Raw genomic sequence first — 16,993 nt, 5'->3', positions numbered from 1 at the left:
AACAATGGAGTTGCGTTTGAGGATGGGATGTTTATGTGACTTAATTATGTTTGGCACAACTAATTATTTGATGTGATGAACATAGGGTAGTCAATCATTAAGCATTCAGTGGTTATTCAAAGATGGCTTAGGGATATGGTTGGAGGTGAATGTTACTCTAGAACATACAGTTACAGTACCCCGCCAGTCAGGATAGATCAAAATTGACAGTAGTAGTGATGAACATCATTATAGTAAGAGATGGTTTATTCACGTATATTACAGTCTATCCTCTGCCTCATCCACCACCAAAATCTTGATACTCGGTGTGCTTCGATCAGCACACAGCTGCAATGCATCCATCGCTTTCTCCAACGGAATTGTATGCGATACCAGTTTCTTCAAATCCAAAATGCCACCACTGATACAAGAGATAGCAGGAGGCCAAGTATCTCTATAGCGATTGATGAAGCGAAGATCAATCTAAACAGATTAGTATATCAAGTATAAATAGAATAAGATGTGCTCACCTCAGCCATGGAAATATGCATAAACGGCAAATTGTTCATGATAGCCTTTCCAACCCCAATCACCACCACTGCTCCTCCTCTTCTGGCCGTAAATGCCGCCGTACACACACTGCTCTCGACGCCAGTGCATTCCAGCACAGTCTCAGGGGCAAAGTATTCCTCCTCTCCGAACAGGGCGCGGATGCCTTTGGCGTTTCCTTCTGCGTCCTTTGCCAAGTCCATCTGGTATGTCATGCAACTTGGGACGAATTCCTTTGCGAATGCGAGTCGGCTGGCGTCAATGTCGGTGATAACGAGGGGATGGGCGCCAGATGCACGGGCTGCGGCAAGGGCAATCAGACCGATAGGACCAGCACCGCAGACGACGGCGCCCCGCCCGAGAGTGAGTCTGGCGGTTTTGATTCCTTGCATCACGACGGAGAGGGGTTCGAGCATGGCTCCTTCGGCGTAGGTGACGTTGTCGGGGAGTCTGTATTGTTAGATGTGATTGGTGGATGATGGGGGTACATACTTGTGAAGCCATTTAGCTGGATGCACTTTGTATCGCTGCATTGTACCACTGTAAGGATAGGCACCGGCGAATTGGACGTCTTCGCAGAGATTGTAGCGGCCATCGTTGCAGAGGAAGCATTTGTCGCAGGAAACACCGGGTTCGACTGCTACTCTGTCGCCTGTAGAAGTTAGACAGAGTATAGAATAAGAAGAACAATACAAACCAGGTTTGAGATGAGTGACATCTTCGCCGCATTGGATGACAATTCCCGATGCTTCATGGCCGATGATGCAGTCATCTTTGAAGACGATATCTCCAATCTGGCCCGTTTTCCAGAAATGAATATCGGATCTGTCCGGTTACTTCATATTCATATCATCTGGTGGATGGAATTACCCGCAGATCCCAGTCGCTTTAATGTGAAGCAACACTTCTCCTTTCTGTGGCGCGTAAACTGGTGCATCGACTTGTTTGATTTTATGGTCTGCCGTTACTTGCAAAGAAGGATTTGGCAGCGAGGTCTGCAATGTGTTGCTCTGTGTTTTGGCCGAAATGGCGACACTAGTCGACTGCTCAACCAACACTGAAGGAGCCATGTTGACGGTCAAATGTAGATGTGTAAGACAGAATCAGACCGACAACCGTCTTGATTTATACATGGCACCCACTTGGAGAAACCCATGATTCCGAGTTGCAAAGGGCGGGGTAGCAGAAATGAAAAAGGGAAGGGGAACCACTGCATTTTTATTGGCATGAAAAAAAGTGCACAACATGGAATGACTGTGTGTGCAGATCTAGTGAATTTCCTGTTTGGGCAGAAAGTGGCACGACTTGCCGCATCGGGATATTGACCTCACCATTTCCTACTCGGGTAATGCCTGTCACTTTACCTGCTTTATAAATACAAGATGTCCTTCCCTAATCTAATCGCACAATAAACAACTACACATCATGGCTATTGGACTTAGCAATGGAGCCGCCAACGGCGGCAAGTCGTCGCTTGCGCTCGTCGAGAAACTATCCAAAGATCATGACTTGGTGTTGCGCACTTTCCGCATGCTCATTGCCGATCTGTGCCAGCAATTCGGCGGTGGTCATCCTGGGTAAGTCTTCTTCAATTTCATCGCGACAATGCTAATCCATGCAGAGGTGCCATTGGCATGGCCGCTATTGGCGTTGCGCTCTGGCGATATGTGATGCGATATGCGCCTCACACTCCGGATTACTTTAACCGTGATCGCTTCGTCTTGTCGAATGGTTTGTCTTTCTGTTTACTTATTTTGCGATAATTCTAACTCCATAGGCCACACCTGTCTCTTCCAATACAGCTTCCTCCATCTCACCGGCTACAAAGCCATGACCTTTGACCAGCTCAAATCCTACCACTCAGACCGTGTCGATGCGCTCTGTCCCGGACATCCGGAAATCGAACATGAAGGTATCGAAGTCACCACCGGTCCTCTGGGCCAGGGGATCGCCAACGCCGTCGGACTGGCCATGGCCACGAAGAACCTGGCCGCCACCTTCAACAAGCCCGGCTACGACGTCGTCAACAACCACACCTGGTGCATGATTGGCGATGCCTGTCTGCAGGAAGGTGTTGGACTCGAGGCGATTTCTTTCGCTGGTCATCTCAAGCTCAACAACCTCACTGTCATCTACGACAATAACCAGATCACCTGTGATGGATCGGTGGATCTCACCAACACCGAGGATATCAACGCCAAAATGCGCGCCTCGGGGTGGGACGTGATTGACGTTGAAGATGGATGCTACGATATTGAGGGCCTCGTCAAGGCGCTGGAACAGGGACGCGCAGCGACAGAAAAGCCCACCTTCATCAACGTCCGGACTGTCATCGGTCTGGGCAGCCATGTCGCCGGCACTGCGACTGCTCACGGCGCAGCCTTTGGAGTCCCCAATGTTGCCGACATGAAGAAGGCGAATGGTTTCAACCCAGACGAGCATTTTGTCGTCGGCGAGACTGTTCGCGAGTTCTTCCAAGATCTGCCTGAGCGCGGACAAAGCCTCGTGCAGAACTGGAAACAGCTGGTCGACGAGTATACCGTCAAGTATCCTGAATTAGGAAATCAATTCCAGCAGCGAGTGCGCGGCGAGTTGCCCTCCAACTGGAAGGATCTCGTTCCCACCAGCTTCCCCGACAAGCCCACCGCATCTCGCGCATCCTCCGGACTCATCTTCAACCCCATGGCCAAGGACATCCCTTCCTTCATGGTCGGAACCGCCGATCTGTCGCCCTCCGTCAACATGATCTGGCCCGGCAAGGTCGACTTCCAGCACCCTGACCTCCGCACCACCTGCAACATCAACGGCAACTACTCTGGCCGCTATATCCACTATGGCATCCGCGAACACGCCATGTGCGCCATCTCCAACGGCCTCGCAGCCTACGCCCCCAACACCATCATCCCCACCACCTCCTCCTTCTTCATGTTCTACCTCTACGCCGCCCCCGCCGTCCGCATGGGCGCTCTCCAGCACCTCCAGGTCATCCACTGCGCCACCCACGACTCCATCGGTATGGGCGAGGACGGCCCAACCCACCAGCCCATCGAACTGGCCGCGCTGTACCGCGCCATGCCAAACCTGCTGTACATCCGACCCGGCGACAGCGAGGAAACAGCCGGCGCATGGATCACCGCCATCGAAGCGAAAAAGACACCCACCATCATCTCCACATCGCGCCACGCCCTGCCGCAACTGAAGCAGACTCGTCGCGACGGCGTAGCCAAGGGTGCGTACGTTCTCGAGGAAGCAGACAACGCCATCATCACGCTCATCGGTGTGGGCGCTGAACTCTCCTTCGCCTTGGACGTGGCCGAGCAACTCAAGAGCAAGGGCATCGTGGCGCGTGTCATCAGCTTCCCCTCCCAGCGCCTCTTTGAGCAACAAAGTGTTGAATACCGTCGTGAGACTCTGCGACGACACAAGGGCATTCCGGCTGTGGTGATTGAGCCGTATGCACCGAATGGATGGGAGAGATATGCCGATGCGGGTATCTCCATCCGACGATTCGGACACAGTCTGCCGGGTAAGGCTGCGTACAAGTTCTTTGGATATGAGACGGGGGTGATGGCAGACAAGGTGACACAGTATCTGGATGGATTGGCGAAGGGAGAGTTGGTCAAGGGAGAGTTTGTGGATTTGTAATGGTATAATGTTAGTAAATGAGATTTTCTTTTCTGTTAATAATCTACTGTGTTCAAGCTACCTCTTAATAAAGCGTAAAGAGCAAATCTGCCATCTGCACCCAGAACACAGTCACTGCAGATGTACAATCAACGACTGCAATCTTGAGTGACCTGTCGTATAAAGATTGAGACATCGCCCTTTTGTACTCCACTTGCCACTCGCTGTTGGACATGCCATCTACCTTGAATAAAGAATAAGACCTGCCAGCACTTAAATGGCTGGGCAATTGCTGATAATCGAGGGTCACCCGATAAAACATGCAATCTAATCTGACAACAGGTACTATAGCACGTCTGTCTGCCATGGAAATGGATTTAATATGCTTGGGTTTCCTTGACACGATTGGCCAATGAATAGAAAGCTCGGACCAAAAGCTCGGACCGAAGACTCCGAACAGTCAAGAGTTTTAAGGCATTTCAGGTAATTTCATGAATATTGGGCCACACCTAGTAAATAGTCTGAATCGGTTGTTTGATATCTGATACAAACAAGAAAAACAACGCAGTAAGTTTCAAGCAACACCAAAGAAAGGAAATCCACGACCAAGTCAAATTAAAACCACCCCCCTATCCCAAGCCCAACCCCTGAAAGCCATATCTAGCAATGTCGATAAGGCTATTACTCTGAGATCATTGGGAGGCTAACTTGTCCTAGATTTCAAACGGGTCTCGACAACCAATATAAGTCAACAAGACAGTACCAAGTCATGGTTTTCACACGAATCCGCCAATTGTTGATCCCCAAGGCAGTAGCCAACAATGGGTCTCAACTGCGCGATCACCAAGCCAATGAGCGAACATTCCTTTCGTGGACACGCATGGGACTTGCTTTTGGTGCCCTGTCCCTGGCCCTCAGTCGGCTGGGGATGATCGACCGCGTGTTCAATAGCCACTTGATCAAACCAGCAGAGACCCAATCGTCAAACAAACAGGAAGCCGGCAGTAGCGAAAGGACTTCTCAGTCAATCGATCAAGAACGAGTTCTCGCCAGCCGGGTGTGCCAGGGCCTTAGTGCTTGGTCGTTTGCATACGGATTCTTCCGGTACATGTCCGTGAGGCAGAAGCTATTGCGAGGAAGCTTCGTCCCGGCACTTTGGGGTCCAGCTTTAATGACTGGCGGGTCTATTGGGTCCCTGTTCATCATGCTACAGAAGGACTTTGAGTAATATACACAATAATAATGATATAGAGCAACACAATTCAAAGAGAATATTGCCAGCGCGAGGATAATAGTTCATAATTTCTGCCTACAGTTTGAAACACTGAATTGTATCTTGACTTTCATATATGTATTTATTTACTTATTTACCTTCTATTTTTCAGATCGCATGACAATTTTAGCCTAGTAATCACACAGGATCAGCATTCTTACCCTACAGAGTATCAACCCTTATCCAACATTTGAATCTCGGTAGGTTAAAGGCGAAAGACGAATTTGCCCTTTCTGAGTAGACTGCGGCAGATACCCCTGATTTCTCCATACACCTTCACCCAATAACTGATTAGACTCAGTTCGTAATGCAATTTTTTTCGGTATTTGAATCCGAACGGAATACACTTTCCCACGACGGACTGTTGTCCCACAAGAGCTATCATTTGGGGGATGTTGATAGCAACCTTTAGAACCGGAGCGAGCCATTTCAATGGAAATGCTGAGATTTTTTAATCTCGTCCAAAATGTGACTGAGTGCCCTGAAACGAACAACGTAGTGAGAGGAAGGGAAAAGGTGAATGAGCCTGTAAGGCTGTATCCAGAAAATAGTTGCGTTTCTGTAGAAAGCTTATTCCCACGTGCACTTCTCATTCACTTCCAGGTTACCCTTCTAGAATTGTTATTATCTTGGCTTTAGGGTTTGAGGGCTTCAACTGCATGTTCCTCTTTCATGATAATGCCATTTTCTGCCCTACTGCACTTATATACCATAATATACTTTAACATACAACCACATGTAGCCCTACAGAGATATTTGATCTGCCTTATACATTCTTTTGAACTGTGATCTGTGTTGTGCATCAAGTGCGATCCTATGACCTCTCCTTTAAATAATGACCTAAGTTCTTACACTAACAGCCCTACTATTTGAGACCTACACATGCCTTTTCAAAATGTCGCCCTTCATATTGGCCATTTATAATCTGCACAATCAGACACTTGGAAGTTTGCTGCTCAATGATGTTGTCTTATTAATATTGTTAAGACGTTATCATGTTTAGTCATCTGACATTCTCTGTTGATCTTTGCAGACTACTTATCTCTCTCACCCACCCTATCCTTAGTTATGACTGTGGTAACCCTTTTGCTGCATGACCGCGTGAGAGCAACTATTTTTGCAGGCGCCCGGGTCATCTATTACCCATTATGAGAATAGGATTATAGCTGCTAGCGAAAGAGATAACTTGTTTTTCATGTGGCAGGCTTGTTTCTCTTAGTGGCATACACCAGGTCCTTTGTTATTTAATCAACTCATTCCTAAACACCTAGATCATCCAGCCATCCAGCAGAAGAGTCCTATAGTTATAACTTATGTTATAACTGTCCTCGCAAGTCTCTTTAGCAACTATAAATGATGTGGTGGGCTTCTATCCTCCATTTTCATATTCAAAAACCGCATGTTGGTCAAACATAGAACATATGCTTCAACTCAAGCCATCCTAGGCACCTCATATACGTACAATGTCTGGTTCTATCTTCGTCTCAAATAGCAACTGTAATCCTTCGAGACTAACTGACTGGATTCCAGACTGCTGAAGACTCCTTACTGAATGGCCACCCTGCCACAAATACAATGCTGAATGATATTGCTGAAGTAATCCCAGGTCTGTTCATCCCTTGGGAGAAACTCACAGTATCTTTTCTGGTAGATTGAAGGCTACTAAGCACCATAACTGCCTCAAAAATAGAAATAAAAAATAAAAATTGTAATTTATATCACACAAGTGAAAAAGCTCTATATTTTGAAGGATCAACTTTTGCTAGGATATTATCGCCTGTCCGAGTAAAAGTTTTTGCTTCACCCACAACTGTATAATGTTCACCCTGTTGTCGCAGTACTATCAGATTCTCAGAGCCGAGTATAGCGCATAGTATATCCCTGGTGTATGCCCTTCCAGGAATAATTGCAAAATCCGATATAATTCTATCGGGCGCTATTTTATTAGAGCCGGATTTATCGATGAACGAGTCATCGTACCTGAAAAAGGAAAGTTGTCTTGAAATAAAGTATCGTGCGAAGTCATTTAAGCGGCTCATGCGCGCCGAGCCAAGTTCAGACGTTTTTTTCAGGTAAGATAGAAGCCCATCTTCACCAGCCATAATGTCGCCTAGAACTGTGCAGTTCAGCTCGACATCATTGTCAGCTCTTGCTTCGATAAATTCAATGCACTTATAAGCATACTCCAGCTCATCGTCGACTCTCGCCTTATCCTTGATACTGATATTGTTGAAAGGATGGTGGACAAGCGGGATTCGAGGAACAGTCTCGTAGATTATACCCAATACCACACCCTTCACGTGCATGACTTTGCCATCTGTTGAAAATTTTGCGATTCCTTCAGTTATATAGGGGCGTGTATAATCTCGAGGAGGTAATGAATCGTTGATATATGGAACCCCAAAGAAAGGACACCAAGAGGGCATCGTGTATTGCCATGCTTCCAATGGCCAAACTTGTCGTCCTCTAAGGGTGATTATATGTAGACTTTGGGTTTCCATGATGATACCCTTTGCTGCTTGGTAAATGATTTCCGCCGGTCTTTTCTCGTAGTCAACCTCTATATGATTTTGAATGTTGGAATCAAGCAAATTGTAGAACGCATATATGTGATCTCGAGGGTTTGAGCATCGAACATCTAGAAAACCTTCAAGAAAGCCATTTGTAGACAACTCTTTCTCCATCGAACCGAGTTGTGGGAACCGCGAGTGCCATTCGTTTGAATAGGCAACTCCCCGAATATGAACCGGACCCATTGGTGATATGGTGATAAGTGGGAGGTAGCTCATAATGGACTCTTGGAAAGCTTCCAACGTCGAGTATAAGACTCTATCATATTCACATTGAATCCATTTATCCCGAGCAAGTACAAGTTCCTGGACAACCCAAGCACGTGTCCAATATCCTCGACGCAAGAACGTATGTAACGCGGGAATAAGAGTGCTCAGTTCTTCAAAGTCCAGGAGATTCAATGCAAGCTGTGTGTCACCTCTTCTTTCGAGGTCTTTGAGAACCCGAAACAGTATAGGACTTGTCTCGTCATGTTTGCCTAGAAAGGCGACCACTTTCTTGGCCGTTTTATAGATCGATCCCATCAGTGGGACTTGTGTGTCTTTCTCCTTTTTATCTGTCTGATTTATGCATAGTGCATCAATCCATATGGTCTCTATTTGATCTGCTTGTCTCAGTCTCCTAAGAGCCTCTGCTAGGTTTTTTGTGACACGAAACCTTTCTCCGTTGAGTTCTATATAGCTCTCTTCGTCGAAGGTCCCCCAGACATAAGACAAGGCATAGTAAGACAGAGATGGATCTGACAATGTGGCTTCTTGAACACTGCATTTGATCTCATCGTCAAGGCAGCCAGGATATAGATTTATCAGACGAATCCTGTTCTCGGATAGATAAGAGAATAATTTATTGGATGCTTCTGCGTTGAGTTCCGTCGCGTCAAACGTAAGGCTTTCGGATTTGCTTGGAACAATTCGTTTGCGCAAGGCAATCCTTTTCTTTTCCTTGGGAGTCATTTTATGATGAGGTGCCATTAGATAGGATCTTGGGAACCAACTGTATCTTGTTGCGTTTTGATAATATCGCAGATGCTGAACCTAAGTCTCTTAAATATATTTGATGATCGTGCTGGCCTCTATGGTCCAGGGACATCTTTAAAGCTGTCTACAGGCAAGTCGAGTTGTCGCACAGCTTTACCCCGCATGCTTACGTTGACAACACTGCCCTGCACATTAACTTGCTCCTATTGGAGTGATAAATTCTAGGCGTTTCTTCGAGAAAGAGTCCGTGCACTGCCATGAAAAAGACATGATGACTTTGGCTTATTCATGTAGAGAACTTTTGGGTTTGGAAATAAATCTCTGTGTATGATATGGGAGGCAGCTTCGGATGTGGCTTTATAAGCAATCATTATTTCCCGACAAGGTTCAATATTTCGCGCTCTAGGCTGCAGAGTTTATACATTAAGGATGCCTTTAAAGATATTGTAGGGTATATAAAACTTAATTCCCAGTACTGTCAAAACAAATCCTTCTCAGCCATTTCATTATTCTATGCCATACCATTCTGTCTCGAAACATGCTGGGGCTCCAGTTTTGATACTGCAATGTTCTGTCATTATGACCGCACTACTGCTGCATTAATGTTACACTTGTATGTATGTAAATGAGTGTATGGGCTGATTTACTTGTCCAATTAAAATAAACCTTGGCTACTTGCCAATTGTCATCAACCTCAGTTCTTGTCCACTTAACCTATTTTGTTTCCTTATTCCATTATGCCCTTTCAATTCAAACTTGAATATATCAGGAGCTCATATAACCTTCCTCCTTCCCTTGTCATCATTTCAGGGCCTACAGCGTGCGCAGCGCGCGTCTTCCAGTCCATTGACTCCGTGAATGACTACTGCTTTGGGCATAGTCCATCTTGGCATTTTGGAGAAATGAAGATATTCCTAAATTTCTGTAATAGAATTGGTAGAGAATATATATACGTATTGGGAGTCTATGAGTCACTGAGGTCGTCGCAGTGAATGGGACAGAGAAAAAGGAAAATCAATGGAAAAAACGGGGATGATATCTCACAAAAGCGTCATACCCTGGCCAGAATTAAGTTGAGATACAATTTCGATATTGAATAATATGCATGAATTTTAATACACAAGCTTGTCAGTCTTGAACTGACTCTGCTGGATGCTGAGAAGGCAATATGTTCGTCTTAAATACTGTATAAGATTTTAGGCGAGGGTGACTAAGCATCAGCGTCATTCTCAACTTCTGCATCGTTAAATCATTATATTACACATAATCCATGCAGGATGCACCCGAGGAAAAAAAGTAGACCCACCATCGAGAAGCGAGGCAATCCAGTCGATGCAGATACTCTCCATCCCATCTCAACTCCTCGAGGCGAAGAAAGAGCGTTTCGCTGCCAATTCTGCGCCAAGGCATTTCTTCGTAAGGAGCATCTACAGCGACATGAAAGACTACGTATGGGCTCCTTGAAATTGAATCTCCATGATACTGATCTTCTTTAGATACCAAGGAGAAGCCCTTTCGCTGCACCATCTGTTCTGCTGGCTTCGCTCGGAGGTACGTCCTTTTTCCATTGCACGTTGGCTGAAGTGGCTGACAGCTGAACAGTGATCTACTCGCTCGACATGCTCGCTTGACTCATGGCAGTGACTCAATCGCTACTCCCGGCCATGAGAATTCATCGCTGATTGGGGCTTCCCCAGAGGATCTGCTTAGATCTGGGAGGCAAAACCAACGACCAACTGAGGCAATGGAAAAATCACTGCCTGAATCTATATCAACGGTGAACAGCGATCTGTCATTTCAAGACTTGCCAATGGGTTACTCCAGTGCGTTGCCGCTGACTTCGCCGGTGGATATGCACTCAGTTCCGGAGAACAACACCTTTGGTGATTTTGACCTGTTCATTGACAGCATCAGTGGATCATACGGCAGCGGCCTATCGTCCTTTTTCTTCGAGCAGCCGCTGTTGCCATCCCATCCAGCTCCACTCTTCCCTACTGCTGAATCTGATCCCAATTCCTCTGAATCAACCGCACGTCCAGCATCCTCCCATCTGTATGATGAATTTACATCCGCCTTTCCTTCATTCGAACCATCGCCATCCTTGAAAGCGCAGAAAGAGCCGTGGAAAGTCACACAGCAGGACTGGGACCACCTCTTATCCAAGGTTCAGCCCTTCAAGTCAGTCATTCCCCCAGGTTTCGTTCTCCCTTCGCGGCACACCATGACTCGCTATATTACAACCTACTTTACGGGATTCCATCGCCACCTGCCATTCCTCCATGTTCCGACATTCTCAGGTGTGGATTGCCCAGTTGAGTTGATTTTGGCCATGGCTACAATTGGAGCACAATCTGCATTTGACCATCATAATGCAATCATGCTGTTCAGGGCTTCCTTTGCTATAGCGCAAGAGAGACTCTGTTGTCGTAAAGAAGAGCGACGCAAGTCGATATATCAGACCAAGAAAGACACGTTAGGGCAATCTCAAGCAAGTGAACCCATGCCAGAAACACCTTCTACGATGCGACAACAATGCGACTTGAATGCCGAACAGACGGATCAGTTCAACCCGTTGCCTCTTGCACAAACACTACTCATCATAATGGCAATGGCAACCTGGGGCAATTCAGGAGCCATATTCGACGAAGCAGTTGGGATCCAAAACATTCTCGCCAACTACCTCAGAGCCGAGAAGCTTTTAGCACCACAAGAAGTAAGAAACACCCCGTGGAAGATCTGGATCCATGAGGAGGGCTTCCGAAGGACCATTGTCGTCATTTTTTGCTTTTTCATGTTCTATACCATCGTCTACGACACCCCTCCTCCGATCCTCAACTCAGAACTCAATCTCCTTTTACCCTCCCGCGAGAAAGAATGGGAAGCCCAGAGCGAAGAGGCGTGGAAACAGGCCCGGAGTGAACACGAGCCTGAATGTCACTTTGACACGCTCTATTCTATGCTTTTCCGTGCTCATGAAGACGGGTTTCCTCGATACTGCTCGTCACTGGGTAGCTACACTTTGATCCTTGCGTTAATTCAGCACATCTACTTCCTACGATCAGCCTCAAAGCGCCAAGTTGAAGGAGATGACCGGATCTCTCCTAGCGATGTAACTAAGGTAGAACAAGCACTGAGAAACTGGCAGAGTCTCTGGAATCACGATCCAGAATCGTTCCTGGGCCCCTCAAGCCCACTAGGTCCTATCTCCTTCAACTCCACTGCTCTTCTTCGAATGGCCTATATCCGCCTCCACGTTGACCTCGGTCCGTGGCGTGCGTTGAACACCCACGACCCAGATGAAGTTGCGAACTCGATATACCAAAGTCCGCCTCTGACGACAAATCGCAAACTCACCCGCGCAGTACTCTACTCGGCACACGCATTAAGTATACCGGTGAAAATCGGCGTCAATATCGTAACGCATAATCAAGCATTTTCATGGTCGCTCCAGCATTCACTCTGTGCCCTTGAGTGTGCCTTTATCATCAGCAAGTGGTTGATTGCTATCGAGCCTCATATTTCCAATGGTGCTGTAGATGAAGAGGAAGCGAGGTTATATGCGTATATAGAAGACATGGTCACTGAAGCAAAGGCCGGGGGTGAGATTGGGTCTTCTGGGCCTGATTTGTGTACTCAGGTTGTTAGGATCTGGGCACGAATACTGAGTGGAAAGGCTGTTTGGAATGTGGTACGGATGATTGGAAAGGTTCTAGAGGCCTACGCTCAAATTCTGGAGCGTCGGCTCGGTTAGAGACAGTTGCCTCCCTTGAATTTGTATTGGAAGTGATAGAGCAGAAGGATTGACCTAGAATCGGTCTTCAATCACCTGGATAGGAAGGGTAATCTATTCTACATGGATGATGAGAAAGGCTCTTCTCACTTTCCCGTATACAGATCTCCCCGGACATATTTCAACCCAGTGTCACAAGCAACAGTGGCTACAATCTTCCCAGGACCAAGTTGTTTCGCTATCTCAAGTGCAGCCACCACATTGAGGCCCGTCGAAATACCAGCTAGAATCCCCTCTTCCCTGGCCAACCGTCGCGCCATGGCACGGCCTTCAGCTTCATCAATTGCAAGAGCATCGTCGTACAGATGCTTATCCAAAAGGGGTGGAAGAAAGCCAATCCCAATGCCTTCGACTCCGTGCTGGCCACCGTGACCCTTAGTGATTACAGGCGCAGAGGCAGGCTCCAAGACAGTGACCCGTACATCGGGCAGCTTTTGCTTTAATACTCTGGCCACTCCCATGGCCATTCCTGCACCACCCACTGCACCACAAAAGGCATCAATACCTTCAGGGATTTGATCCAAAAGTTCCCGGCCTAAGCTTCCATATCCAACAAGGACATCGGAATTGCTGAATTGGTCTGCGTAGTAAAAGCTTTCCCCGTGGGATAACTTTTCGGCTCGCTCGCGCATGGCAGGAATCAACTGGGGTGTGATCTTCCCACTCGGACTGTGGACGATATCCACGGTGGCTCCGAAGGCAGACATTGTCTTGAGCTTTTCCTCTGCAAACGCATCTGAAGATACGACTGTGAAGTTGTATCCTTTGATAGCGCAGACAAAAGCGATTGAGGATCCAGTGCTGCCGCCGGTGGCTTCGACAACGGTCATGCCTGGCTTCAGGTCGCCCCGGCGCTCTGCTTCCTCGATAATAGATCTTGCCATGCGATCCTTGTAAGAACCTGTGGGATTCAGGCCCTCGAGCTTGATAAAAACACGAGCGCAGCCATCGGGAACGATGTGGTTGAGCTCGACGCAGGGTGTGTTTCCGATGGCGTCGAGGATATTGCGGGTGATGGCTGGCATGGTCATTTTGAATAATTGAAGCGAAAGAAAATTCAAGGACTTGTGACAAGGAAATAATTTTATCTGGAAAGGCCCTCGGACAATAGACATATTGTACGTGGCATCGCTTCTCCAAAATGCCAAGACCGGTTGGGATTTAAGGCCCGATCAACCACACTCGATCTACAGATCCAGTCATTGCAACATACGTTCAAATACCTCACATCCTCCACAATGTCACTTCCATCCCCCGTCAAAGCTGCCCCGCATATTCTGCAACTTCTCTCCCAACTCCATGAAACCTCATTGAAACAAGAGGCCACTATTTCAGACAAGAAAAAGGTGTTCTCTTCCGACATTCTGGGAGACTTCGAGGATAAGCAGGCTAGCAATCCAAAAGATGATTTTGACCGCCTCATGCTGGACAAATTCATCGCGTTGGATCAAGATAAATGCGAGTTCACATATCAACTGATCCACGCCATGGGCGCGACCAACATTGTCGAGGCGGGGACCAGTTTCGGCGTCAGCACAATCTACCTCGCGCTGGCTGTTGCCGGGACCAAAACCGCCACGGGCAAATCGGGGATTGTCATCGCGACAGAAAAGGAAAAGGAGAAGGCTGCCATTGCCCGGCAATACTGGGCGCAGTGTGGGCCAGCCGTTGAACAGGAAATCGATCTGAGGGAGGGCGATCTGCTGGAAACCCTGAAGGAGGGGCTGCCACAAGTCGACCTTCTCCTTCTCGACAGTAAGTCTCTCCTTATGCTGGGCTCTGTCCATATTGGTATTCTAATCTAGATTACAGTTTGGGCGCCTTTGTCGCTCCCGACCCTCAAGACTGTTCTGCCTCGCCTCCGACCTGGAGCTGTTGTGCTCACTGACAATACCATCTCGGGGGCAAAGGGCTATGCAGACTTGCTGGCGTATTTGCGAGCACCCGAGAATGGATTCTTCAATCAGACTTTGCCCTTTACGAATGGGTTTGAGATGAGTGTTTACAGGCCAGAGTCGAAATAGATATAGATAGTTCTGGATAGTCCTTGGAACCTAAGTTATCATAGTTGTGGTCAAAAATTCATTCATTGTTAATTATACGTCGAGATATATATTAGGCTACACGTATATCTAGTTGATCTTTTGTAGAGTCATATTCAACAGGGCAAAGCCATAACGCAGACAGACTACTAACTGGGACATTGTACATGCTATTTCATTATATTTCCCAAGAAAAGCCATCAAGGCTATTCATTCTCATTGCAAGACAAGAGATAGACAGTCTTGGCAATTTGGAGATTCTTGGCGTTATGGAGGACTTTCCATATACGTCATATGCTCATGCCTACTGTTTCTCTTCTTCTTTTATGGGCTTCAGTTTTATGGCTCACACTATCGTCCTGTTTTCCATTTCAGTTTATGGCCAGAATAGGCCTCGGGTGGGTTATTTGCATTACTGAGAGTTTGTGGCAACATGATTTGCAGAGGGCCAGGATATATATTATGTTCAAATATTATTTTTCAAGACTATACATTTGACAGTAATGTAATTCCTTCGCGGTTTAAGTATCGGTAGAATGTAATTTAAAGCTTGGAATCCAGAAACTCAACTCGCAAATGATTAATTTCGGGATATTTTCTGTCTTGTCAATGGATGTTGGAATTGGGAAGTAAACGGTAAGCTCTGTGTTACCTATGCTGTCTTACTGATTAGGCATAGAATTCAGCCGGACGTCAACGAATCCGTCTCCGTGGCCCAGCTGGTTAAGGCGTCCGACTGTTAGTTTAAACAACTAAACAACCACAATCGGGAGATCGGCAGTTCGATCCTGCCCGGGGACGTTTCTTTTTTCTTTTTCATTTCATTTTTTTTCTGCCCCTATCGTGCTGAGTTTTACTCCGTAGGTAGTTTCATCTATTTTTTTTTTTTTTTTTATCTGACGCGAAAATTGTCACTTAGTAAGAGCACGTGTTGACTTGCCTGTTCTTCCAGAATCCGCGGCTCTCTTTTCCTCTCACCGCCATCACCACAATCACCACATCAACAAACATATCAACACCACCATGGATCTCCGTTCGGAAATCCTCGCATGCCTCCATGTCACCATGATAATCACCCTCCCCATAGTCACCTTCACCGTCGGAACAGCCATCATCTACAAAGCAGGCTCGTACCTCGGCTATCCCATCGGCCAGTTCCTCGCGGGCCTTTTCAAGCCTTTTGTGACTGAATCACAAGACCAGTACGGCAACCCAACAAAGACACCCAACTATCACCCTGAGCAACTCGCGCATCTTTGCGGGGTATTCTTTGCATTCACTCTCTGCTTTGCGGCGTTTTCGGCGGAACTTGTCCGGGAGGGTCTTAAGGATGTTCAACAGGGTGCATCATGGGATCTGTGGCGGGTGGAGGGTGTTATGATTCGGAGTTGTGTAGAAGGGCTGTTGACGTTGGTGATTTTGAGGGTGTTGGGGAAGGTTGTGGTTTGAGGTGTTTCACCTGTCTATAATATCTATAGTGATCGTGGTATGTATGCGTATATCTTGAAGAGTCGATCGATATTAAATAAGAATGTAGATTGACTTTTATTCAGAATCTCACAAGGCTGGGAATGGTGGATAGGAGAATGTCTCATCTTCGGGGCATTTATAATTTCAATGGTTTCACGAGCATTCCATCAGGAATACCATCAACCGGGGTGGATTGAAGTTATTCAACATGCTTGGCCGGCATCTTGCAGGTACCGGTAAGCACAGCATGATGTCGGGATCAACTGTCATCACTGATCAGAATGTAGATCTGAGCATCAGCCATCAGCCACCGAGTCGATCATCGATATCAGATTGACCTCTTATTCAGATAGATATATGATAACCATATCTACATCTTTCTTTATTGTAAATTATAATGATCAATGACTCTACTTTGTCATTTCTTCGTTTCTCGCTATTGTCTACCATTCTACATTGCTCAACTTTAACTTTCCTACTCCTTACTGTTGGACTTCAGAATGCGACTTTGATGCCTGACTACTGCATCTGATCAAACATTATTGTCATGCTGTCTCGGCTTGTATCGGCTGCTTTGATGTAGCTTCAGGATCAATAGTGCCAGAATAAGCTTTCGTATACAGCTATGATGTCACTGCCCTTTGTGTGGTTCGAGTGGTCTCTCAAAATCACCAAGATGGCGGAAATCGGCACGCAATGGCCCCTGTGAGATGGACTT

The 16,993-nt window shown here is 46.8% G+C and overlaps 8 protein-coding genes and 1 non-coding gene across 9 annotated transcripts; 6 read left to right on the top strand and 3 right to left on the bottom strand.

Annotated features, from left to right (window-relative positions):
- Positions 1-215: 215 nt before the first annotated feature.
- On the bottom strand, positions 216-1,693 carry ASPWEDRAFT_143682 (putative alcohol dehydrogenase). Its single transcript, XM_040829447.1, has 5 exons — positions 1,399-1,693; positions 1,226-1,353; positions 1,021-1,180; positions 510-978; positions 216-462 (listed from the first exon to the last, which is right to left on the bottom strand). Exons 1-5 carry the CDS (start codon positions 1,596-1,598, stop codon positions 259-261), a joined length of 1,161 nt encoding a protein of 386 aa, XP_040683415.1. The 5' UTR covers positions 1,599-1,693; the 3' UTR covers positions 216-258.
- Positions 1,694-1,953: 260 nt separating this feature from the next.
- Positions 1,954-4,173, top strand: ASPWEDRAFT_55323 (transketolase family protein; the record flags this gene model as incomplete). The annotated part of the gene is made up of 3 exons (XM_040838194.1): positions 1,954-2,105; positions 2,150-2,259; positions 2,306-4,173. The coding sequence occupies 3 exons, from the start codon at positions 1,954-1,956 to the stop codon at positions 4,171-4,173; spliced, it is 2,130 nt and encodes a 709-aa protein (XP_040683414.1).
- An 859-nt stretch (positions 4,174-5,032) lies between these two features.
- On the top strand, positions 5,033-5,380 carry ASPWEDRAFT_32974 (uncharacterized protein; the record flags this gene model as incomplete). Its single annotated transcript, XM_040833730.1, has 1 exon — positions 5,033-5,380. One exon carries the CDS (start codon positions 5,033-5,035, stop codon positions 5,378-5,380), a length of 348 nt encoding a protein of 115 aa, XP_040683413.1.
- A 1,609-nt stretch (positions 5,381-6,989) lies between these two features.
- On the bottom strand, positions 6,990-9,101 carry ASPWEDRAFT_46478 (HET domain-containing protein). The gene has a single exon (XM_040836770.1). The coding sequence runs from the start codon at positions 8,947-8,949 to the stop codon at positions 7,144-7,146; it is 1,806 nt and encodes a 601-aa protein (XP_040683412.1). The 5' UTR covers positions 8,950-9,101; the 3' UTR covers positions 6,990-7,143.
- A 1,149-nt stretch (positions 9,102-10,250) lies between these two features.
- ASPWEDRAFT_177475 (uncharacterized protein) lies at positions 10,251-12,724 on the top strand (the record flags this gene model as incomplete). Its single annotated transcript, XM_040831657.1, has 3 exons — positions 10,251-10,422; positions 10,470-10,524; positions 10,576-12,724. The coding sequence occupies 3 exons, from the start codon at positions 10,251-10,253 to the stop codon at positions 12,722-12,724; spliced, it is 2,376 nt and encodes a 791-aa protein (XP_040683411.1).
- Positions 12,567-13,876, bottom strand: ASPWEDRAFT_46477 (PLP-dependent cysteine synthase family protein). The gene has a single exon (XM_040836769.1). It carries the CDS (start codon positions 13,792-13,794, stop codon positions 12,850-12,852), a length of 945 nt encoding a protein of 314 aa, XP_040683410.1. The 5' UTR covers positions 13,795-13,876; the 3' UTR covers positions 12,567-12,849.
- Positions 13,876-14,882, top strand: ASPWEDRAFT_63264 (O-methyltransferase). The gene is made up of 2 exons (XM_040838691.1): positions 13,876-14,518; positions 14,576-14,882. The coding sequence occupies exons 1-2, from the start codon at positions 14,002-14,004 to the stop codon at positions 14,785-14,787; spliced, it is 729 nt and encodes a 242-aa protein (XP_040683409.1). The 5' UTR covers positions 13,876-14,001; the 3' UTR covers positions 14,788-14,882.
- Positions 14,883-15,509: 627 nt separating this feature from the next.
- ASPWEDRAFT_t222 lies at positions 15,510-15,606 on the top strand. Its single transcript has one exon. It is a non-coding gene; the product is annotated as a tRNA-Asn (tRNA).
- Positions 15,607-15,704: 98 nt separating this feature from the next.
- On the top strand, positions 15,705-16,614 carry ASPWEDRAFT_46474 (uncharacterized protein). The gene has a single exon (XM_040836768.1). It carries the CDS (start codon positions 15,829-15,831, stop codon positions 16,252-16,254), a length of 426 nt encoding a protein of 141 aa, XP_040683408.1. The 5' UTR covers positions 15,705-15,828; the 3' UTR covers positions 16,255-16,614.
- Positions 16,615-16,993: the final 379 nt, after the last annotated feature.

This window comes from Aspergillus wentii, assembly GCF_001890725.1.
Source record: "Aspergillus wentii DTO 134E9 unplaced genomic scaffold ASPWEscaffold_10, whole genome shotgun sequence".
Classification (NCBI taxonomy): domain Eukaryota; kingdom Fungi; phylum Ascomycota; class Eurotiomycetes; order Eurotiales; family Aspergillaceae; genus Aspergillus; species Aspergillus wentii.
Note: the sequence above shows the minus strand (reverse complement) of the source record. Positions and strands in the feature narration are given on the sequence as shown.